General features: G+C 39.3%; 5 protein-coding genes and 1 long non-coding RNA gene across 8 annotated transcripts; 4 read left to right on the top strand and 2 right to left on the bottom strand.

Annotated features, from left to right (window-relative positions):
* Positions 1-1,449: 1,449 nt before the first annotated feature.
* rack1 (receptor for activated C kinase 1) lies at positions 1,450-5,151 on the top strand. Its single transcript, XM_067517742.1, has 8 exons — positions 1,450-1,673; positions 2,123-2,294; positions 3,177-3,324; positions 3,532-3,627; positions 3,897-4,007; positions 4,334-4,474; positions 4,686-4,796; positions 5,038-5,151. Exons 1-8 carry the CDS (start codon positions 1,565-1,567, stop codon positions 5,101-5,103), a joined length of 954 nt encoding a protein of 317 aa, XP_067373843.1. The 5' UTR covers positions 1,450-1,564; the 3' UTR covers positions 5,104-5,151.
* On the bottom strand, positions 1,466-2,116 carry LOC137133806 (uncharacterized). The gene is made up of 2 exons (XR_010915290.1): positions 1,841-2,116; positions 1,466-1,738 (listed from the first exon to the last, which is right to left on the bottom strand). It is a non-coding gene; the product is annotated as an uncharacterized lncRNA (long non-coding RNA).
* A 137-nt stretch (positions 5,152-5,288) lies between the features above and the next one.
* nme5 (NME/NM23 family member 5) lies at positions 5,289-8,699 on the top strand. Its single transcript, XM_067517744.1, has 5 exons — positions 5,289-5,879; positions 6,379-6,584; positions 7,548-7,648; positions 7,745-7,863; positions 8,013-8,699. The coding sequence occupies exons 1-5, from the start codon at positions 5,754-5,756 to the stop codon at positions 8,094-8,096; spliced, it is 636 nt and encodes a 211-aa protein (XP_067373845.1). The 5' UTR covers positions 5,289-5,753; the 3' UTR covers positions 8,097-8,699.
* Positions 8,700-9,431: 732 nt separating this feature from the next.
* On the top strand, positions 9,432-13,154 carry LOC137133802 (heterogeneous nuclear ribonucleoprotein A/B-like). 2 transcript variants are annotated; one of them, XM_067517740.1, is made up of 9 exons: positions 9,432-9,586; positions 10,014-10,243; positions 10,671-10,839; positions 10,922-11,080; positions 11,228-11,359; positions 11,458-11,548; positions 11,659-11,814; positions 11,915-12,000; positions 12,443-13,154. In XM_067517740.1, the coding sequence occupies exons 2-8, from the start codon at positions 10,029-10,031 to the stop codon at positions 11,983-11,985; spliced, it is 993 nt and encodes a 330-aa protein (XP_067373841.1). In that variant the 5' UTR covers positions 9,432-9,586; positions 10,014-10,028; the 3' UTR covers positions 11,986-12,000; positions 12,443-13,154. The 2 variants fall into 2 exon arrangements, with proteins under 2 accessions (XP_067373841.1, XP_067373842.1); XM_067517741.1 differs by lacking the exon at positions 11,915-12,000.
* A 361-nt stretch (positions 13,155-13,515) lies between these two features.
* phykpl (5-phosphohydroxy-L-lysine phospho-lyase) lies at positions 13,516-17,320 on the bottom strand. Of its 2 annotated transcripts, none has more exons than XM_067517734.1 (13): positions 17,113-17,320; positions 16,893-17,011; positions 16,619-16,778; positions 16,460-16,534; positions 16,290-16,377; positions 16,086-16,202; positions 15,867-15,949; positions 15,558-15,783; positions 15,281-15,435; positions 14,545-14,634; positions 14,291-14,424; positions 14,081-14,160; positions 13,516-13,708 (listed from the first exon to the last, which is right to left on the bottom strand). In XM_067517734.1, exons 1-12 carry the CDS (start codon positions 17,169-17,171, stop codon positions 14,126-14,128), a joined length of 1,341 nt encoding a protein of 446 aa, XP_067373835.1. In that variant the 5' UTR covers positions 17,172-17,320; the 3' UTR covers positions 13,516-13,708; positions 14,081-14,125. The 2 variants fall into 2 exon arrangements, with proteins under 2 accessions (XP_067373835.1, XP_067373834.1); XM_067517733.1 differs by having other exon boundaries at positions 14,081-14,125.
* A 165-nt stretch (positions 17,321-17,485) lies between these two features.
* LOC137133800 (protein FAM53C-like) lies at positions 17,486-23,295 on the top strand. The gene is made up of 5 exons (XM_067517738.1): positions 17,486-17,774; positions 19,688-19,925; positions 20,013-20,073; positions 20,167-20,999; positions 21,417-23,295. The coding sequence occupies exons 2-5, from the start codon at positions 19,842-19,844 to the stop codon at positions 21,660-21,662; spliced, it is 1,224 nt and encodes a 407-aa protein (XP_067373839.1). The 5' UTR covers positions 17,486-17,774; positions 19,688-19,841; the 3' UTR covers positions 21,663-23,295.
* Positions 23,296-23,470: the final 175 nt, after the last annotated feature.

Raw genomic sequence — 23,470 nt, 5'->3', positions numbered from 1 at the left:
CCAGTAAATGTGTGACACTGTCAGTGCCAGGAGCCTGTCATTCAGCAATCAAAACTTTACTTATATATCACCTTTCATACAACTTAATGCAATTCAAAGTGCTTGTGATGGTGAAGATGCACCAAGCAATTACAATAACAATAAAAACAGTGACAATAATTAATCTCCCAAAACAGGAGTGATGAGTATGAAAACAAGACTGAAACATTTCTAACTACGTACTAATTTTGCTTAAAAACACTGTTCCAAAATACATCATATCATAATTTTAAACTGTTCTAGTAAAAAAATTTTGTGCATGCATAACTGGGTTTTTCAGCATTGGTGCACTGAAATCCTACACTTCCTTTTTCGATTTAACTGTATCATGGTTTGTCCATGGTATGCTCCTTTTCTTATTGATTATTTTCTTCACATGAGCAACAGCATCTAACTCTAAATTCAGTTATTAAAAATAGCTACAAAACTGTCAAAAGAGGAAAGGGAGATATTTGTTTGATTACATGGAAAATGTGCCAAGACATTTGCTGTTATTACTAGAGTAGTGTAGCGCTTTTTAACAACTTGCTGTATAGAACACTGCAGTGCACAAAGTGATATGCTAAATAAATATACACTGATGGTCTGAGCCAAGTCAGCAACAGAGGACATGCTTATACTGAGACCATGTAAAATAACTAGGTCCAGAGAGTGGCCAGGGTTGTGAGTTAGCTCATTAACCTGTTGAGTAAAATCCATACAGTCCATGACCTCGGAGTCTGCCTTGTTATCAACATGGATAATAAAATCACCAAACAACGGTCATATTTGCTGTTAATGCAAGAAGTTCATAAATTTCAGTTTAATAAGTGGACAGGGGGTCTGTATCTACAGGCGGTCTGTACTTGTGACAGCAAAAAAATGGGGGATATGAACTCATAATAATGGCAATGTATTCAAAGACAGAGAAGGTTTTAAGATCACCATTTTTTTTGTGTGTAAATAGCAGCTTATGCTCCATCTCTCCTTCCCTACCTGCAGCTGTGGGAAATAGTGAAGTCTGGAGAACAGACTTTACCCAGATTTATTGATGCATCAGCCCCCAGACAGGTTTCAGTTTCTATATTTAATAATAGTATATTTACCTTTGCATTGCTTCACAATAATTATTTTAAATTTTAATTATAGAGTTTAAATTTTAAATTTTCTTTTTACATAGCTTACAAGACCTTTTTGTCTTTGTATTTTTTTATATATTTTGCATATATTAGAATGTTAATTTTTTTGCAGGTTGCACCAAAAACTGAAAAATAAAGATAAATACAATAAAATAATGGTCAATTAAAAAAATTTAAAAAGGACAAAAGCTTAAATGTTTGAACATATTAAGGAGATCTCAACGGGTGTACATAGTTAGTCCACATATCCCAGAGTCCTTTGCGGGTGGCTCAACCCTCATAGGTTTTGTATCCGGGTCTGAACTTCCTTTTCCTCTGTGCCCAGATGCGATGAGGACGTAGGTTGTCTCGTACTTCTGAAAAATCCGAATCCATCCTTGTAAAAGGCAGCACCGAACCTCGTCAAAATGACCGAGCAGATGACAGTGAGGGGGACCCTGAAGGGGCACAGTGGATGGGTCACCCAGATCGCCACTACACCCCAGTATCCCGACATGATTCTGTCGGCGTCCCGAGGTGAGGCTTCCCCCGCCGGCTCAGCCAATATGGCTGGGATAGTCAGCCAGCCAGTCGGTTTGGTGCTGTAACGTAAGATAAAAGATAATACTGGTGTAAATGCCACGCAAGAGATTCATAAATAGGCATAAATGCGTGTTGTATAATTTTAATATAACTATTCTTACGCTGACAACTTGAGAGATCCGGTTAGCCAAGCTGGCTAACACTGTCGTTTGTGATCAGCTTCAGGTAGCCAGATTGTATCTCTGATTCTTTTAATGACACACACAAGTGTAGTTGCATGCACAAAAGTTTGTGCCTCTAATTTATGTTGGTTAGGTCTGCTGACAAGTTCAATATCTGACAGATTTCCCTAAGAATTATAGCATTACTTGCTAATGCTCTGAAAATGTATTTTACTATAAATATACATTCTGAGATATAGTAATATGGTTCTGGCTTTCCAGACAAGTCCATAATCATGTGGAAGCTGACCCGTGATGAGACCAACTATGGCATCCCCCAGCGCTCCTTGAAGGGCCACTCTCACTTTGTAAGTGATGTTGTCATCTCCTCTGATGGACAGTTTGCCCTGTCTGGTGCCTGGGACGGGACCCTCCGCCTGTGGGATCTCACCACGTAAGTGGAAAAAGTGTAATGTGCTGGTCAGATTTTTGAGTAGAGTGTGGAAAGCAGTTTTCTCAACAGCATTGTGGTAGATGATTTGTATGGAATCACCAGTGGGGCAACAGGTTAAAGCCACACTTTACAGCAGTGTTGATTGCTGCAAATCAAAGTCTATGGTTTGTAAAAATGTAATGCACTTTGCCAACAATGTTGTAGCCTCGGGAATGACAATTATGTCTATTGAACTGCATAAAATTCCTCTTCTTGCAACTAGCAGGTCAATTGAAATCCAAACCCAGCCTAATATGTTTAACTAGTGCCATTATTTAATTTTGCAGCAACTTGAGTAACTAGTTGAGTATGACAGGTCTGACTTTATTATTTATCTCTAAAGACATTTTAATTATCTAGTTTGTAATAAGTTCTATTTAAAAGTCAGAATTTTTAGACTTAAGCCCTTTCTTTTAACCAGAGGTAAAAACTTAGAACATGGACAAAGTGACATCACATTATTTTATCGTACACTAAGACAATTATTATTCATTCTCTTTCTCCATTGATAGAATTGTATTATTGATATTTTCATATCCCTCAAAAGTCATGAGGCCTGATGCACCAAAAATTCAGCACTGTAAATGTTTGGCTAGTGCAGTAATTATAGTACGGTTTCATTAGCACTGCAGACAGAACCAAAAAAAAATTACATGGTTGTTCCTCATGTTAGAAAATTGTAGACAACACATTATTTGTTTTGTTTATCCTGTGTTACTTGTTTACCACAAGTGAAGATTTAAAATATTTTGACTGCAACAGAGTTGGGCATGATCATCCTTCCTTGTGTTTGGGATTCATAATTTTTGTTCATTTCAAATCTTTGATGCAATGTTTCCACAGTGGCCTCACCACCCGACAATTTGTTGGACACACAAAGGATGTTCTAAGCGTGGCCTTCTCTGCTGATAACCGTCAGATTGTGTCTGGCTCCCGGGACAAGACCATAAAACTATGGAACACTCTTGGAGTCTGCAAGTACACCATCCAGGTGAGCAGCCAACTCATTTTTTCTGTCGGTAAAAAACAGTCAGGCTTTGACAGTGGAGCTAGATTTTAGTACTTTCCAGTACTGGGTTGTGTCCTTGCACTACTGTGAATTATAATACTAAAGCTCTCTTTCTCTTTTGGATCAGTGACTTAAAACGGACAACTGTTCTGCTAGTGATAACTTGCATTGTACTGCTTAAATTTTCAGGATGAAGGCCATTCTGAGTGGGTGTCTTGTGTCCGCTTCTCCCCCAACAGCAGCAACCCCATCATTGTCTCCTGTGGCTGGGACAAGATGGTCAAGGTATACTGAACTTTTTTGAACAATTGCTTTTCGGGGTGTTTTCTTGGGGGGGTTATATCAGAATTCTAAAGAAAATGTGATCTTAAAGGGCTTGTTTGCTCAATGACTTGAAAAACTGGCATGTATTACCTGATTTCCTCAGCGATGAGACTTGAATTTATGAGGGCAACCCATATATATATATATATATATATATATATATATATATATATATATGGCCTTTGTACTTACATAGGTATGATGTAGTCTTCATTTCATTTTACTATTAGGTGTGGAACCTGGCTAACTGCAAGCTGAAGACCAACCACATTGGCCACACTGGCTACCTGAACACGGTGACAGTCTCTCCTGATGGCTCCCTCTGTGCATCTGGTGGAAAGGTATGATGTTGATCATTAACTTTATCGTAAACACCCATAATGGTTTTCAGCCTTTTCCTCATTCATTATGAAACTGGTAGAGAAAGAAGCTTAAGTCTAGCTTACAGACTTTAACAGTGATTAAAAACTCTAGAAAACTCTAAACATTGATGGACTGTTTCTGAGTACTGAGTACTTCAACTGGAACCTCTATAGAAGGTAGATTAAATGTGTAATGTTTAAGTAACAAACTCCTGCTTGTCAGCTGTGAACAATAATGTAAACAACTTAAAAATTGATTTTTATTTAAGATTTTTCTGTATTGTACTTTTCCTCTCTACTTTCAGGATGGCCAGGCCATGCTGTGGGACCTGAACGAGGGCAAGCACCTGTACACCCTGGATAGTGGTGACATCATTAATGCCCTATGCTTCAGCCCCAACCGTTACTGGCTGTGTGCTGCTACTGGTCCCAGTATCAAGATCTGGGTAAAACACTTAATCTTAAATACCTCATCGCCAGTATTTGGTTCCTTTTTATAGCTGTAGTGTAAAGAGCAGTGATGCATTTTTCATGCCATCTGTATTCTATGATGATAAAGAGGCTGTTTCTGAGCTCTACCATAGATCAGTTTGTTATTAGTAATTATTTTGGTGCCTTAACTTAATGATCCTTTCCTGGCTTTGTTGCTTTATGTAGGATCTGGAGGGCAAGATCATTGTGGATGAGCTGAGACAGGAAGTAATAAGTACAAACAGCAAGGCTGAGCCCCCACAATGTACTTCCTTGGCATGGTCTGCTGATGGACAGGTACACAACGCTCAGCTCTGTGTAGATGTCTAGTTATCCCTTTAGTCTGTGGTTCTAGTGTTTTACCCCCAGTGATTATACCCATTCACTTTTTAACTCTGATTTCCACTGATGACAGTCCTGCAAATATGAGGGGCACTAGAAACACACTTTTGGATATGAGAGTCAGTGGAAAATCTAAGTATAGAAATTACACTTGACTTGTGTTTTTTAACTTTTTTAACTCATTTTTTTTTTACAGACCCTGTTTGCTGGCTACACTGACAACTTGATCAGAGTGTGGCAAGTCACTATTGGAACACGATAAGAACTTTGCATTTAAGCAACTTTGAAATAAAAGACTGTTGGAAATTAATGTTTGTGTTGTTTTGGCTGCAACACCACATAGTTGTTGTAATACATATATTTGACATTTAAGACACAACTTACATTTTCACACATTACAATAATGAGGGGCAAAGGTGCCACACCTAACAGTATGCTCCATAAACATTAATTTGACTTGAGTGTTTAAGGACAATATGCAGAAAAAATATGCCACATTTGTCTCAGCACTATTTAGAGAATAAATCATTGTGGCAGTGCAAATTCTTATTTTTATACACCATAAAGTGGCGTAATGGTTTGTTTGATTCTAAAGCTTATAAATTGTGTCAATACCTGAGTTTCGGGGAGTTTGTGAAGCTGTGTGTAGATTGTCCCTTTTGACTCGCTGTAGACGGGTGATGGTAGCCTAGCAACACGAATACATTTATCTAGAAAGTGGGGCAGTGTTCTGTTTGAGCAAGAAAGCAACCGCTCTTGGGCAACTTAACTTTTATTTTTTTTTTTATACCAAAAGCGTTAACATGTTGCTCGCTATCACGTTTACTCACATAACGTCGAATTAATTACAGCATCGGTTGACGTTAAGTCTTAGTAAAGCTAGTAAAGGACCGAATCCTTCATGACTTGAGGATGGAGCTAAAGTCACATCCTCGTATTTACGTAGAAAGAACTCTGGCTCTTATTAAGCCAGATGCCATCCACAAAGCGGAAGAGATTGAGGAGTTTATTCTTAAATCGGGCTTTATTATCCTGCAGGTGGGTCACACAGTCTGGTGCACACAACGTTAGTCTAGTTGAATGCACAAATGTGTAGATAGCGGATGCAGCAAGTAGCTAACGCCACCGTATGGACTACTTTTGGCCCGTGTTGTCCAACAGATGACCTCAAGAGTCAAACGTTTGTGTAACTTTATCACATTCTTTTAGGTAAACAAGTATGTTGTCTAGTTTTGCCTGGCATTGTGATGTTGTCTGATCTATAACATGGCTATTAACAAGTTGTATTTTTATGGTGGAGTGTTCTTCAGCAACTGTAAGTTTAAAATAAAGGGCATAGAAATACTTTTACCTATAATCCCATTGCCATGTCGATAGCCTAAAAATGTAACTCAAAATAAATACTAAGTCTGAACATTTTTGAGGTCATCTGGAAGATTTGAAAAAAAAATTAAATCAAAAATTCTGATCCATTAAATTTGGTCCAGCTATTGCTGCATATTTCAATGTAATATTTAATAATTCATTCCTGTGGCAGAAGCGAAAGTTGCAGCTAAGTCCAGAGCAATGCAGTGACTTCTACGCAGACCGATATGGAACACTCTTCTTTCCCAGCTTGACAGCCTTTATGAGCTCTGGCCCCATAGTTGCGATGACTCTGGCCCGGGACAACGCTATTGCCCACTTGAAGTCCATTATAGGGCCTGCCAACAGCACCAAGGCTGCAGAAACTCATCCAGAATGGTCAGTCCTTTAAGTCACGATTTGTTAATTCAGACTTTAATTTGTTGTATGTTACATCTGTGGTATATTTTGCATTTACTTTTATTATTACATCTATCAAAAGTCTTATTTACCACAATTTTAACTGAATTACTGGGAAAGGAGGCTTATGATGGATAGTAGGTTGTGCATATAAACCAGATTGAATGTAAGTTATCCATACAAGTCATTTCATTTCATGGTTTAGAAACAGAGGTTGGCAGGCCTCCACTGTTCATGTCAAATAGTTCAACAGCTTTTGGCTTGTCCCTTCAGGGGTCACCACAGTAGAACATGTTCCACACTTTGATTTTGCATGAATTTTTAAACCGGATGCCCTTCCTGCCACAACCCTCTCATTTTCATTTTATTTCATTTCATTTCATTTCTCATTTTATCCGGGTTCAAACCCGGTGCCTTCTGGATCCAAACCCAATGCTAAACCACTGAGTATATATATATATATATATATATATATACACGTTATAGTGTCACAACATTTGAATATTTTTTAATATTGTGTCACCCATCCTTTAGTCAGGCAGACTCAGACTGGGAGTGTTGTGTGGTGAATGACTTCAGGTCAAAGACACAGTTTATGTTCTCTCTAATTTTAGAAAAGTATCCTCATATTGTCTGTGGTTTAGGTTCAGTGTGTTTTCAACTTAGTGTGCATTTGATAGTTACTCACATTAAAACAGTATAATTATTTGTGCTTGTGGGCAACAGACTATGACTTTTATGAGTGTAATAATCAGAATTATGCTCAGAATTATGATATTTTATTACTTAAAGTACATAGTCCACCATGCCTTATGACAGTAGATCATTCTCTAAAAACATATCATGACATATCATTTTTTATCTAAATTAAAAGATTAAAGGTTTGTATTTATGACAACCCAAGCAAGAGTATTTATGTGAATGTGTTGTATTTATCCCCAGCCTTAGAGCAAAATACGGCACTTCAGAGTTGAAAAATGCTGTCCATGGCAGTGACTCTTTTCATGCAGCTGAAAGGGAGATCAAGTTCATGTTCCCTAACTGTAAGTAATATACATACTCATGTCGAAATATTGTTCATATAGAAATATAGTCTTAAACACTTACAATTCTATACCCAACATGCTTATTCACTGCAGCTGTAATTGAGCCTTTTCCCTCAAAAGAAGGAACCAAGGAATACCTGAGTAGGTTTGTCAACCCAACTCTGTTATCTGGACTCACTGAGCTCTGTAAGCACAAGCCACCCAACCCATGTGTAAGTATTCAGTGCTCAATGCTCTGACATACAAATGGGCAGATTTTGTTCAGTAGACATTTCTTATGGCCAGTAATATCGCACTTAACTTGTGGTTTGCTGCTGTTGAGTTTTGGGCACTAAAACACATGAATTTTTGCTTTCAATAGATTTGGCTTGCTGACTGGCTGGTTAGAAACGATCCAAACAAGCCTCAAATATGTGAAGGAGAGGTTGTGGAAGAAGCAGAATAACAACAGTAAACAGAGTGAAGCATAGATAATAAAACTAAATGCCAATTCTTTAAAATGTATTCACTACTATGACATAATAAAATATATTTTCACCATCAATTACACTTGTTGATCAGTTACACTTGTTTGCTTTCTGGTAAAGTTACCTCATATAACAAATTAAGGGTTTGACTTGATTCATAGTCTGGAATAAAACAACTGATTCTAGTAATTTGGCAATTCAAATATGTATTATACTTTCAATTAAGCACTCATCAACCTAATCATTTCCTGCCTCTGAAAATACACTGAAATAATTTCAGAGTACCCACATGTTACATTATGATGGTCTAAAGGCCATTAAATATACACAAATGAGATCATTTCAGGTCAAATGAGAATTACTGTGTTTTTTTTGTATGGCATATGCAGATTGGATATGTTGGAAAATTATAATATCATGGGTGCTTGAATTTCAGCATTTAAAAACACAAAAACAATCTTGTAACTATTGAGACATAGCATAGTTTGTAGGTGAAGGCCAATTTATTATAGGTTGCATGTTATGCACAATGTAACTCTGATTGTAGTATTTGTATATCTGGTTCATAATATATTGTGTAATCATTTTTATAGCAGCGACTGATGTGATAGTGTACTGATGGGAATAAATCAAGTGAATTGTAAAATTGACCAAAACAGCAACTTACTCAGTACTCACGATACAGTACAACACTAAATTATGCTATGTAGCACAGTGTCATTACATGACACTACCGAAAAAGACACAGTATTTAATTACATTTATTAAAATTGTGTTTAATCTAGGCCTCTGATTTTATTGCCTCATATGAGAGGCGTTTGCTGTTTTTCTCAATCGTGTACAACAGTGTCTGAATTAATGTAACCATTAAGGCAACGATGACTCCATGTGGTCCATGTGGATTTTTTCACCTATGCATACATAGATTTAAAGGTTTGTATGTTTTATATCATTTCAATTAATTGTGATTTTTGCCTTACTATTGTTGCGTCCGACTGCAATTTTGTCAGGTTGAGATCGATTCGCAGTGCTAAGCAATTAATTTCTTACATTGACGTTTTGAAACATTACTCAGCATAATTTTGTAGCTGATTATCATATGTCAGATGTGCTTAGTAGAGCTATTCGAGCATCGAACTAATCTTTCTCCATTGCACTGAAAATGTACATAAAGGTCCTTCCTGTGTGTCATGGGCGTGGACATTTTCCAAGAGAGAGCGTCGTCTATGTAATTGGTCGCTGCCTCGATTGGCATGAGTGATCATCCAATCAGATTGCGCTTCCGCAGAAACGTCGCTTTTTTTTCAGCCGGCTCTTAAAAAAAAAAAAGAAAAAGAAAAGAAAAAAAAAACCAACCACGAGTTGTCGTCGTGTGGGAGAATCCATCTTGAAGAGAGCTCTCCGGTTGTGTGACCAGTAAGCCGGGATTTGTACTTCTTCTTCCTGGTCTTTTTCTTTATATTTTCACGTAAGTACTTGGGATCGTGCAGTTATTTTTACGTCAAAAGGAGATTACATGTCAGAATTAGTTCATACAGGCCAACTGTGCAGCCAGCACGGCCTTTGCATTACGTAACGAATTTGCGTTCACTTCAGGCTCCGTTTATCAGTGCAATACAGATGACTACACTTCTTAATCTCTCACAAATGTACGTTAGATTTTGGGTGTTTACTGTGTTGAGCAACATTAAGTAGACGTTACACTGTTGTCAGTCGCTGCCCTTGGTAACAAATTTCGTGTTTCTGTATAGAACGCAATCGCGCCGGCCAAAATGGTGGGAAATGCATGTATTGGAACCATGTAAATGGCGAAGCGTGGACGGCAGGACGGATTAGCGGTTATATAATCACCAATACTGCTATAATTTAACAGATTTCCCCCCATCTGTGTTTAGGAATAATAGTGCAAAATGTCCGAGACAGAGCAGCAATATATGGAAACTTCAGAAAACGGCCACGAAATCGACGATGATTTTAACGGAGCCGACCACACCGAGGAGGGGAACGATGGCAGCGCCGCGAATGACTGCGGAGAGGGCGCAGGGCCCGACGCGGACGGAAATTCACAAAACGGTGGCACGGAGGGCGGACAGATCGACGCCAGCAAGGGCGAGGAGGATGCAGGGTGAGTTTAACAAGTTCCATCGTATATTTCTGGTGAACCCGACAGTAGAAATAAGCATTAACGGGTTTGCCTTGTTCCTTTGTTCAAACGGCCTTTGTTGGCGCCATGTGCAGAGTTTTGGGTGGGGGGTGGGGGGTGGGGGGGGATGGGCGCTTGAGTAAGGATCACATCCACCGTGTATTAACGCATGGGAAACAAGGATAAACTGTCTGCTCTGGTTAAATGGCGGTTTTCAGTTTAATAGATTATAGCTGTAAAATATCCACTTGTATAGGAACTACCTTCTTATGTCAGTGGGTCAACAGATGTTCTGGAACACTGTGTATTTACAGCCCCTCTGCAAAACAACCACCCCCTGCCCCCACAGCCATATAGCTATGAAGCTAGAGAGTAGCCGTACTGACAACCTCCCCCCCTTGTGTTTTAGAAAAATGTTTGTTGGTGGCCTCAGCTGGGACACAAGCAAGAAGGATCTTAAAGATTACTTCTCCAAATTTGGTGAGGTGACAGACTGCACCATTAAGATGGACCAGCAGACCGGCCGGTCTAGAGGCTTCGGTTTCATTCTCTTTAAAGATGCAGCAAGTGTAGACAAGGTAAGTGGTGAAGCAGCTGTGTTGAAGGTTTTACTGTGTTCACAGAAGGGTTTTTAATGTCTGTTTTTTTTTTTCTTTTTAGGTTCTTGAACAGAAGGAGCACAGGCTGGATGGTCGACAGATTGATCCTAAGAAGGCCATGGCCATGAAAAAGGATCCAGTCAAGAAAATCTTTGTTGGAGGCCTTAACCCTGACACTTCTAAGGAAGTGATTCAGGAGTACTTTGGGACCTTTGGAGAGGTATATTATGTGCTGGTTTTCTTCAATGAGTCAATTCATCAAGTGGTTATAATATTAGCACCTTAAAATGTGTGTGTGTGTGTGTATATATATATATTTATATAGACATATATAGTTGTTGTTTTTTTTTTTTGTTCTCTGGCGCAGATTGAAACCATAGAGCTTCCTCAAGATCCAAAGACAGAAAAGCGAAGGGGATTTGTGTTCATCACATATAAAGAAGAGGCTCCTGTCAAGAAAGTTATGGAGAAGAAATACCATAATGTTGGTGGAAGCAAGGTAATAGCATATCAGACATTTCTCACTATATATTTCTGAAAACCTGGTGTAATGAACTCTAATAAATTACTCAATGTAATTTGCTTGTGCCATTCCAGTGTGAAATTAAAATAGCCCAGCCAAAAGAGGTCTACCAGCAGCAGCAATACGGTGCTCGTGGATATGGAGGACGTGGCAGGGGACGTGGAGGTAAACAATTTGGCTTTCTTCTAACCCACACTCAATGGTAGACTCAACTTTCAACTGCCTGGGTCTTGTGTACTGGAGAGTGTGACAAAAGCTTCACCTGTTGTTGATAGGCCAGGGCCAGAACTGGAATCAAGGCTACAACAACTACTGGAACCCGGGATACAACCAGAACTATGGCTACGGACAGCAAGGCTATGGATATGGCGGCTATGGCAACTATGACTACTCTGCTGGTTATTACGGCTATGGGGGTGGATACGATTACAGTAAGCGATAAATGCCCCCGGGGAAAGAAAAAGAAACTTTATTATCTTGGTCCTCCTTGTTGTACAGAAGAACTCAGTCCCTTTTTCTCTTGTCCTCCAGACCAGGGCAATACAAGCTATGGGAAAACTCCAAGACGTGGGGGCCACCAGAGTAGCTACAAGCCATACTGATCACACATAGTGCAGGTATGCATTTTTGCATCATCCGTGGTAGTATGAGAACATAGCTATAACCATTGGTGCCTTCTCGACCCCAAAGATCTCCATCTACTATAAATTCACTGAACCATTGTAGTGGGGTCAGGGTGGGCCGTGTTGTGGGGTCTGTGGTCATTAACGATGGATTCATTACACCTGTCCGTCATCCTAAGATGCATCTCTACAAACACTACTTCAATCAATAAGGGTTGAGTTGGTGGTGGTTGAGAATAGGAGCAAGGACTGCTTCACCTTTCAACAGGGTGCTGCGTTTATTGGCTAGCTGTCGTGTTCCGCCTCCCCCCTCGAAAGTGTCTTTTCATTCACTGACCTGTCAGACTCATTCATGCACCTGTCTTGTCTTGTGTGTACCTGCATGCCGTATTTGGTTTATTCTCAGTAACGTTGAGCACCGTGTTTTTCTCTTAAGGTCTAAAGTAAATAAGAAAGAGATCCATGGTCTGACCACAGCGAACATGGGCTCTGGCTTTTCCTTTGGAGTTGGCAGAAATTTGGACTCATGCTCCATTTGTACAGATCAAGTGAGGAACTGGGGAAGCAAATGTCACTTTTCCACTTTTTATTTTATATTGTTTTGTGTCGTTTACATTTCCAGTGATGGAAGTGTTATTTTTACTGTACTTTTTGGTACCTTTTTGAATCTAATGTATTGTATGGTTGTATTTTTACATGTCTACTGGATTTACAGACAAGCAAGAGAGCTTTTAAAGCTCGCAAATAAAAACAATTTATTATTTTTTTTTTTCCTTTTTGTGTTTCTAGATATTTAGTTATATTATCCCGTGCTGAGTGTTGGATGCAAGTTGCATGGCTTCAGATGTGGGGTGAGGTTAAATAAGGGATTTAAACTAATCCAAGGGTTCATTGTCAAGCGACTGTTTGGAGATGGCCCAGTAGACAAAGACAACCAGCATCTTTTTGTTTGTTTTTTTTTTTCCTTTTCTTTTTTGGCTTTTAAAAGAGTTTCTTCCCCATCATGTCTCAAATTTTAAGTGGCTTTACTAGTGTTATTCAACTGAACGCAAGCCTGTTAATGTAAGAGGGTACCCCCTCTCTCACTGGAAAATCATTCCTCTAGTGTCTTGGGCAAATTGGTAGAAATAAAATTTTGGTTTATATTACACATGGATCTTTTTGTTATTATTTGTAAAGTTAATGTTAAATGTTTTGTACTGTTAAATGGCTTGCTTGTTTATGTTTCAAGTAATGTTAACATTTCTGCAGATACCTCTTTAGGAAGCTGTGGGGAAAATACTTCACTACCTGAAGGATAACTGGCTCAGTCTTAATACCCACCCCACTAGCTTTGAAACTGCAATACTTGAACATTTTTGTGAATGTGTCAAGGAGTTAAAGATAATGGTCTGGTAAGTGCGTATTTAAACCACAGTGTATATTGAGAACATGTTGCTGATCAGTGTTATATGTTGGGACTAATTATTTTAAAATGCTGCTGTGGGTAAATGAATACAAGAGTCAGAATTAAAGCATTAATTGGTTTATTTTGAAAAGTGTTCTTGGGACATTCCATAAATCACATTAGCATCTTGAAGACCCCAGGTGGTAACGATGGTCTGTTGTTGGTATCACTTCAAATGATTACCTGGATCTGGCTGCTTTTCATCAGAGGTGTATGCTTTATCTTTTAACAGAGTGACACCACAACTTTTATGACCTGCAGGGAGGAAAATGCCATACAATGATATTTCACTTAAAATGCAGGCGGAAACAAGTGAACAGTTGTCCTACTGCTGATTTTGCCAAGATTTTAAGACCTGAGAAATTTTTTTTTTTTCTTTCTTTTTTTTTTTCTTTTGGAGTGGGGGGGGTTTCCATCAATACAACTGCAGAACAAAAATGAGTCCCAACAATGGTCAGTGAGTGGAAAAGTGGCAACATGTTCTGCCTAATGAAATGAGTGAATGAACTTGTTTGATCTACTGGAACGTCAAGTACACACGTTCATATTTCTACCTCTGAATTTTATGAATGTGACCATTTGACAATTTTTGATGCAATTAAAAGTTTTTATACAGGTTTGGCAAACCTTAGATGTCTTCCTTGTCCAGTTTAAGGTCATTGGCTTCCATATCTATGAACAAGACAACTTAATCAGGTACTCTGCCTCTGTGTGAAATCAACAATTTAGGCATCATTCAGACCCATGTACTCTTTATACAAATTATATTTGGTGTAAAAGGTAAACACAATCCTGTGCCAGCAGCCCTATGGTGAAGGTTGAAATTGTGTAACTGACCTGTGAGAATGCGGTCAATGCATTGCACCACCAAGTCTACATCCTCTATACTGAAGCACAGAGGAGGTTTAAACTTCACAACATTATCCCAGGGGCCATCTGTACTGGCACAGATTCGATCCTCCTCCTTCAACCTAATTGAGTTAAATCTGTGAGCATCACATGGCAGTTCATGCATTCGAAGCTTGTGTGCATCTTTGCCTGGCAGGTAAAAACCCCAGAAGTAAACCTTTAATAACTACTGTGTTATGTACCTCTTCACCACCAATGCTGCTGTTTGTGTGGCAGGAGTCCTCTGCTCTCTGTCTGTAACCAGCTCCAGTCCCACGAACAGTCCTACACCTCTGAAACAGAAAAAAATAGGTCTTATAGCATGTTTCAGTTTTGAACGGGTGAGTGAGGAGAAGCTGTGACACGTTATTTATTAGCCGCCTCAGCATTATTGAAAGTGTATTTTTACTTGTAAGGTTACGCTAATGAAAATGTATTACATATATTAATGCTATTTTAACATTCCAATATCCTTGTTTATAAGACTACATCACATGCAATCATTGTCATGGTAATATTTGCCTATTTATGCAGACATAATTTAAAAATGTCTGGAGAGGAAAGGAAACTTGTAAGATGTAGGGTTTAACTTAGAATTTCTCAAAACAATTTATAAAGTAGATTTTACTTTTGTAACCATCCTTTAACACCTGTATGAAGTGATTTTTCAGAAAAGGGTGGGGGGGTGGGGGGGAGGGAGTAAAGCAGTAGAAAAGCCTATTTAATGCCAAAATGTCTCCCTTGTATCAATAAGTGCAGACAAATTTGACAAGCTGTTCTAGCACATCAGCTGCAACAAAGATAATGAGAATCAGAGAAAGTTAATTAAGGATCTAATTATTAAAGAGTGTACTTAACTGGTTTTTGTTAGTTTTTATTACCATGAATAGAATGGCATTAGATGCTTGACTTTGAAAAGCCTGATTGCACGTCACTCACCTGACATCACCAATGACTTGATGTTGCATTTGTAGCTTTTTGAGCAAGTTTATAAGGTGTGCTCCCACCCTCAGGGCATTTCCTCTTAGGTCCTCTGCCTCTATCACGTCAAGGACTGCAAGACCAATTGCACACGACACTGGATTTCCTCCAAACTGCATTAAGTGAGACGACAAATTTTACACCTTGACACATTTAACGAGGTTGTCCAAACTGAAGTTTCACAGAAACTCCAGGAGCATGCATATAAATTGAGTTGAAGCAACTGTATAATTACCGTATTGAAGTACTCCACTCCATTGGATGTGAAGGCTCCAGCTATCTCTACAGTGGTTGCCACACATGCAAGTGGATGCCCATTGCCCATCGGTTTGCCCATGGTTACTATGTCAGGACAAAAATCGTCTCCCTGCAGCTGAAATGCCCAGAAGTGGCTTCCAACACGTCCAAAACCTGTCTGCACCTCATCTGCAACAAACACTCCACCAGCTGAATGCACATATCTGTGGAGAATATAAAGGACATGTCTGGTGTTACCATTAATGTACATGTGGCTGACCAAAAAGAACCCATAGTCACTACTAACTTTGCAACCCTAGATGAGTATCCTTGGGGCAAGATAATTTGCCCTCCAACACTTGGCAACGATTCAGCAAAGAAGGCAGAGATCTGTTGGACAAAGGTAGTAAATATAATTGTCAAAGCACAGGTAATTTTTATTACAGTATTATTCCAGATGTCTTTTTAAAATATTTAGATGATCTTATTTTAGCTCTATTTTTTTTTTTTTTTTTTAAATATGTACCTTACGACCCTTCCCAAGCACCTCCCCTATAAGGCTTTTTACTTCATCTGCATATGCTTCACCAGGGTTGGGGTGGTTTTCCCTGTATTTGCCTCTGTAGATGTCTGGTAAGGGTGCCTACGAGGGAAAAAAATTCTTTTAAACATGCAGCATTCCACTGGCAGTCAGCAGTTTGTGCAATGATGGCTGTATAAATTTACAAACCACATGAACCCATTCCTTCTGTCCTGCCAGCTTCCGGAACTTGTAAGGACTTATGTCGATAAGGGACATTAGATGCCCATGGTATGCACTAGTATAAAAGAAAAGTAAAACTATTTAATAAACGTGTATTTTCAGTGGGTAAGTGTGTTGCAGTAGAACAGAATACTTGCTGGTCAAGCACAATGACGTCCTCATGTTGAGTGTACTGCTGTGCCAAGCGCAGAGCAAGATCATTGGCCTCTGAACTGCAAGGACAGCGGATGTTAAATCACTTGGGGGGTACTTTAGGATGACTATTCTCTAGGGTTGTGGGGATCTTATACACTTACCCAGAGTTAACAAAGTAAAAGACGCACAGTTTCTCAGGTAGGGTGGCAGCCAGGCGGTCAGCATACATAACGATGTTGTCATGCAGAAATCTGGAATTTGTATTCAAGAGCTCCATTTGTGCTGCTGCAGCCTTTGTAATACTTGGGTGACAATGTCCCACTGAAAGAAGATGTAACTGGTGAAACCGTGTAACACACCTAAACGGTGTGACGGGTTTATAATAGACTGTATTATAAAACATGTGGACTATGCACTGAGAGATAAATGTTTTACCATGTTGAACGTTGCTGATGCAATCCAAATATTGCTTGCCATTTTCATCATATAGAAACTGTCCTCTTGCTCTGGTTATTTTTATAGGGTTGTCTGCATAAAAGAGTCTACATGACTCCCTGCAATCAAATGAATTAATACATGTCAACGACTTTAAGTTAGCGTCATGATAATCAGATTTTTATTATGGCAATTGTTAAACTTAGTGAGTTTCACATACCCAATTAATCGTTTCCTCATTTCGAGAGTTTTTTCTTTCTTGAGTTTTTGCAGTGCCATAATTTCTCAGATGTACCTTTGTGTACAACATATACCGATACAATGAAGGACAGGCAATAACAGTGAAGAGTTTCTCGGTTTATGCAATTGTTTTTCCTATCTTGTCTAGACATCGACTGCGCATGCCTCAATGAAAGAATTGCCTTGACGTCACCTAAAGTTTTTGGAAAAGTTTTCCCCTAAATTAGAAATACGCAATATACATACATTATTCTACATAGCTTTTGTTAATCAAACAATTCATTAAAATATCACAGCATAAAAAAAAAACAACCAAAATGTTTGCTTTTGATTTTATGCTGTGGCTTTCTTCAGAAGGTCCTAACCCTGTGGGGCTGTCAAGCGGGTAGAGACGTGAAAAACAAGGTGAAATATATCTTGCTAGAAATTTTGTGTCAACTGGGAGCACAAAAACAAACGTTATATGGAAAAAATGGGTGCTGTGTGGGTATTGTGGGGTTTCTTTACATTGCGAATTTGTAGGCACTGCATTCAAAATACCTCTGTTGTGGTATCGTCCAGAGGCTATAAATACCCAGATAAACGGCGGTCTGAACGGTGCACTGTGTGCAGCTTCGGTTGCTAAGGAACCAATCAATGCAGGTAATACATCAGGACAGCTGTAGCATGCTAGCTCACAGACTGACTGCGTAACTGAGCTAATGCTACTGATTAAGACATACATTTGTTGACCTATTTTGTATTATTATTGTACTTTTTCATATGGTCTAAAGAGTCGTGGCTACAACCGGGTGCAATGACAAGATATTATTGTTAGTAACAGATAATGTAAGCAAACTAATGCTTGTAACGTTAGTTAGGACATTTGATATCCTATCAAGTAGCTAACAGAACCGGCTAATAACGCTCCACGGGTTACATCGTGCCGCTGAGCTAGCTAACTACATACTTTAATGACCAGCTAAACTTGCTATCCGATTTAGCCAGTAAATCGAGGACTATGTTGATGGGTCCCACACTGCCAATGACAAAATGCTCGCTTGCGTCTAACGTTGGTGATAAGGTTATACACTTGTTTTTTGGGGGGCTAAATCACATTGGCAGATATCTTTAGGATAAGCTGCGCAACACAGACTAAAACTTATTTGGTTTGAACGGAAGTAGCCTTATATTAAAAAAAACAACTTCTTCTTTAAGCTAAAATAATAACCTTAATAAACTTAATTTTGTGCTTTTAGAATATTGTATCATTAGTTGTAGTACCATCACCATTCAAGTTTGTAACGTTAGGTCCGTTTTAAAGTTTTGAATGAGCTAGTGGTTGACAGCACTGCTCTTAGCTGGTTCTGATCAAATGGTGCAGAGTTCAAATTATAAATGATTCCACAGCATAAGGTAAAGCCTGTCCCGGTGAAGTAATTTGTCCTCTGGCATGTGGATCAAGGCTAACAATGTAGCATCATGTTTGCCACAAGGAGGAAGGCCCTGGAGGCCACATCTGAATGCACACAGCAAGTGTTGTAGCAAAGTTCCTTCAGTGAGACTTGGCATTTTTATTCAGATTAAAATCCATAACTTGAAATAACGTATAAATTATCATTTGGCATTTTAAAAACTTTTAAAAGAACAGAGCCATAGCAACATTATAACAATGCAGGGGATAGCGTTTGTGTTGTCAGTTGTAGTTTTAAAAAAAAAAAAACTCTATGATGTACAAAGTTTTGCTAGAATTCATTAACACGGGTAAGTGCAGGTTCATCTTAAAATATGTTTGTGGATGCAATATTGCAGCAAGGAGAATGTCTGAGCAATGTGAGTTGATGAAATTGACACGCACGCTAGCTTGTGGTCCTCTGCTCACTAAGTACATAACACTATTCTAGCTTTGCCTTGGTAATATAAACCCTTGAGACCTGGTCACTATTCTTTTGTCCTTCTTTCAAAGATACTATGGCATGTTTCCAACCCCTATCCCCATTCTTTTTTTGACACACTTCCCCCAGCCTTTTCTTTTTTGTTTCTCCCTCCCCCTTCCATTCTCTTCACTCACAACTCGTGTAATTTCAGTTTGCCAGACCCAACTGGCTTTGATTGCTATGGTAATATTCAAAGGCTTTACTTGGCACATAGGCAATCTACATTTTCTATGAAATTTTAATAGTTCATCTTTGTAGTCCCAGTAAGAAATGAAATTCCTGATGGAATCTGAAGTGTTACTTTGTTCTGGGTCTCTTCACATCCATGTGTACTCTGTGGCTTTGTGAACATGAACTTCTCCCTCTTTCATCTGTGAAGGGGGCACATGTAGATCCTGGAGCTCATAGTAAAACGTGGTCCATAATTAAAACACTTTGTGCTGGTGTCATACTCTGCTTTATGTGAATGTTTCCATGATACAACATTTATTGCAGATTGGTTAAAGGTCCCCTGTAAACACCTCATACCTTGGTCCAAATTTTGTTTATATAAGCTATTCTAGAGTAAAGGTCTCTGTGTCTGTATGGCCGGTCTCAAATTCCTGAGTTCAATCAGATCCCTTCTCATCTTTCCCCTAGGTGGCGTAAAGACAAAGGTGGCATAGTGAGCAAGCTGGTCAGTCTGGCTGGTTGAGGTGTGGGGGGGACACCACAAACCATGCCCGGATTCTGACAATTTCCACTGCCCTCAGTAAATGTCGTCCATGTCTATCCCTGAATTGTAGCTACAATTATGGTGACACTTATCACAGAGCAGCTTCGTAAACAGAGTCTGGAAGAGCCTTATCACAAGGCGTTCTCATTCAATGTGAATGTGGTGAGTTGTATACATAATAAAATCTTAACCTTTAGATGTCAATATCTTCCTTTGATTCATCTAAATAAAATTTCACTTCTGTTACAGTCATTACCTGCAGTGGGTTCAAGTCCCACTGTTTCATGGAGTGCTTGTAGATCGAGACAAGGCAAGTTTATTGAATTAAGTACAGCATTTAGAACCCATCAGTAGTGAAATTTGGCTGACGTGTGTTTTTTTTTTTTTTTTTTGGCACTTTCAGATACTAGCTCAGCAACACAACAATTATCCAAACCCAACCTTCCGAATGACTCATGTGAACATGATTCCCTATGGTCTCTCTTGCACTCTGGAGAATCCCTTCAGAGACCAGATATTTCCTTTACAGACAAAACTTTTCAAAGTTCATCTCCACCGCCACCTCCAAAGCGCCACTGCCGGTCCCTTTCAGTTCCAGAGGACCTGTCTCAGTGCCGTTCCACCTGGCATCCTAGTGCCTCCAAGGTTTGGATCCCAGTTAAACGTGGCTGCCAAAGTGGAGGAGCATCTAGTTCAGGTTCTGGAGCAAGCTCTTTGCCTCTTTGTGGACCTAGTTCGTCCTTCACCTCTTCATCGCTACATTCATCTTCTAGTCCCACCTTTTTTAGTTTGGCACTGTCTTCTGATTCTCCACTACCATGGAGCTTTCCATGGGACCCCTGTGGCAGAATAAAAGGAGCTTGCTCTGCCTCCCTTGCTACTCCTTCCTCCTGCTCCTCTTCACCTGCCCCCCTGGTTTCTCATTCAGTGCTACAGCGTCGCTTCTCCCTCTCCCCTGTGCATATTCAGGATGCCTCTGTTGTGCTCCTGCCCCCCCAGCCCTGCCCTGCTTCTGCTCTGGCATATGGCTATTCTGGCATGGAGAACCCAGCCCTGTCTCCATCGCCTACTTCAGCCTGCAGTACACCATCTTCCTCTAGGCGCGACTTGCACCCAGCACTACCCCGATGCCACTCACAGCCCTGTGACATGCGCAGACCTCGTTTGAAGAGACGTCATGACCCAGATGTCTTTCCCTGCCCTAGGCCAGGCCTGGACTTCACAAAGATGACACAGGTGAGAGACTGATGTGCTGATATCAAGTAATCAGCAGCAGGTCTGGGTTCAGGTGTGTGGTGTTTTTTTTTTTTTTTTTTTTTTTTTTTTTTTTAAAAACCTTAGTATCTTGGTGGCTTCTGGGGTACGGATCATCCACAATTCTGGCTCTTTTAACCAGTCTGTGGCATTTATTCAATGCTCAATTAGTACTAAGGTGTCCAAAGTGTGCAATTCCAAGTTCAATCACACAGAATCTTATCTGTGTAGGTTCCTTGAAATTCTTTTTTTTTTTTTTTTTTTTTGGCAGCTATTAATCTTTCAGTTTATTTCTTTTTTTAAAGTGGTGCTTTGGTCCCCGATAAAGGAATTGTGTGGGTTATGTGCTATAACTGTCATGTTATATGATAACACTCAAATCCTTTGTTTCCTGTGTAGATTGGAAATCGTGAGAGCCTGGTGTGTGGTAAAGACAGCCGCATAGTTCCAGTGTCTTCCCAGACTGAGCAGCACTCGGTATTCTCCCCTGCAGAGTTTCTGGGACGAGCTAGCATTGGGCCACTAAGTGAAAGTGAAGAGGAGGAGGAAGACAAAAGAAAAAGGACTTTAACAGATGGAGGACAAAAGGTTGTTTTTGAAAGAGACTGCACTGACCTGGACTTGAATCTTATAGAAGAAAACTGAACACTCCTTGGTGCTCCTAGTGTGATTACTGCATTCATAATCATGTAAAGCACACCTTTAGGCTTTGTGTGCTCTTGTAGCAGAATCCTTGGGAACTTGCTGCCCTCCTAAGGCATAGGTCATGAGTTTATATTAAAGAATCCAGCAATTAGGAGCTAATTCCAAGTTAGTGTTATGATTGTAACACTTGAGCTAGTTCACATTTCAAAAGTTCACAGAAATGTCAAGATGCCTGCCTGTTCAACACTCCATAAGGAAATGTGCATGAGGAAATAAGCAGGTTTTCATGTACACACAATCTTAGGATGTTTCTTATTTACAAGTCAGAATTAGTGTTTACCACTGGTATGCATATTGATATCCTTGCATATCATCCCAACACTATAATGCACTAAGCAGTAGAGCTGGGCCATATCATGCAGTATTGTCCATGATGTAATGTGATACCTCCTCATGACAATTACTTCTCATTTGCAATAGTCATATTTTCACAATCATGTTTGCATTTGCACCATAATATAGGCATCCCTGTAAAGATGACAAGCATGGTGGAATGCCAAGCTTAAGAGTTCCTGTCATTTAGAAATGTTCAACAGATGATTTGCAAGTTGTGTAGAAAAACAAAGGTTGACAACATGAATTTGCGCCATCACTTCAAGCACAACCCCCATTATAAGAAATCGATCACCTAAACAAACGCCTTGAATTCATAAGTGGGTTTCCCAATGTTTCAAGAAGTAAACTCAGGAACAGACAGAGGCAGTGGCACAAAGACATGATGCCAGTTCAAATTGTTAACAAGAAGGGATTCAGACAATTGACTAAGAATTAGACCCCCAGACACTGCTGTGAAGGAAACCTTTGATTCACTTTAGCATTGTACATAATGTTATGCCCAAGTGTTTTAGTGTTGTATTTAAATCACTGTTTGCTCTCAAGAATGCGGTGACTTGGTGCCAAAAAGAAATTACCAAATTGTACTTTTTTGGGGGGTCAAATGGTCATTTAGTACTATCAGCAGTTGTATAGTTGGTCTTAATATTTCCTCAAGTGATTTGAATACAATGAAATGAAATGAGGGTGTATTCTACAGTACTTTTGAATTTGGACATGAATTTGCGTGTGCCGGTAGTGGTGGATATATTGTCATGTGTAGGTAAAACAAAAAACAAATCAAATAGCACAAACAAGAAGACAATTTAAAACATCAGGTATGTTTTCTTTCAAATACCCTATTTTTCCCACTCATTTGTCAGTGATTTGGCTTGTTCTTTTGAATGACTGAAAACTGACCATGCCTTAGTTAAAATCCACAGTTAATTGTCTTCACAGCCAGACAGTTTTGGACTCTATTTGAGCTGATTCAGACCTTATTAACAGGTGGCATATGCACTATAGTGGTCAACTGACTAAATTAATGCTGCAGCTGGACTTCTTAGGGCACAATGTACTGTACTGTCAGTGTTAAGAGTGAGTACAGGCCAAAAGCCATGGGACAAAGGTGGTATTGATGCAGATGATCTGGTGGCCTTTCAGAAAATTATTTTTAATGTGTTTTCAGATGGAAATATTACTGTTGCACAATTTATGTACAAATAAAATTTAATAGAGAATGGTATTTTTCCCCTAAAAAGTGTCTCTCATTCATTTACGTAATATATCATATAATGAAAGAAGGGATCGGGGCAGTAGAGAAATGGAATATTCTGACACCTAGTGGATAATTTCTGTATAGAGCTGATTTCGCACATTAATGTACGATGTATAGTCTGTTCTGACTTTAACGACAGTTACTTATTCACAGTTCC

Source organism: Channa argus, chromosome 10, assembly GCF_033026475.1.
Source record: "Channa argus isolate prfri chromosome 10, Channa argus male v1.0, whole genome shotgun sequence".
NCBI lineage: Eukaryota > Metazoa > Chordata > Actinopteri > Anabantiformes > Channidae > Channa > Channa argus.
Note: the sequence above shows the minus strand (reverse complement) of the source record. Positions and strands in the feature narration are given on the sequence as shown.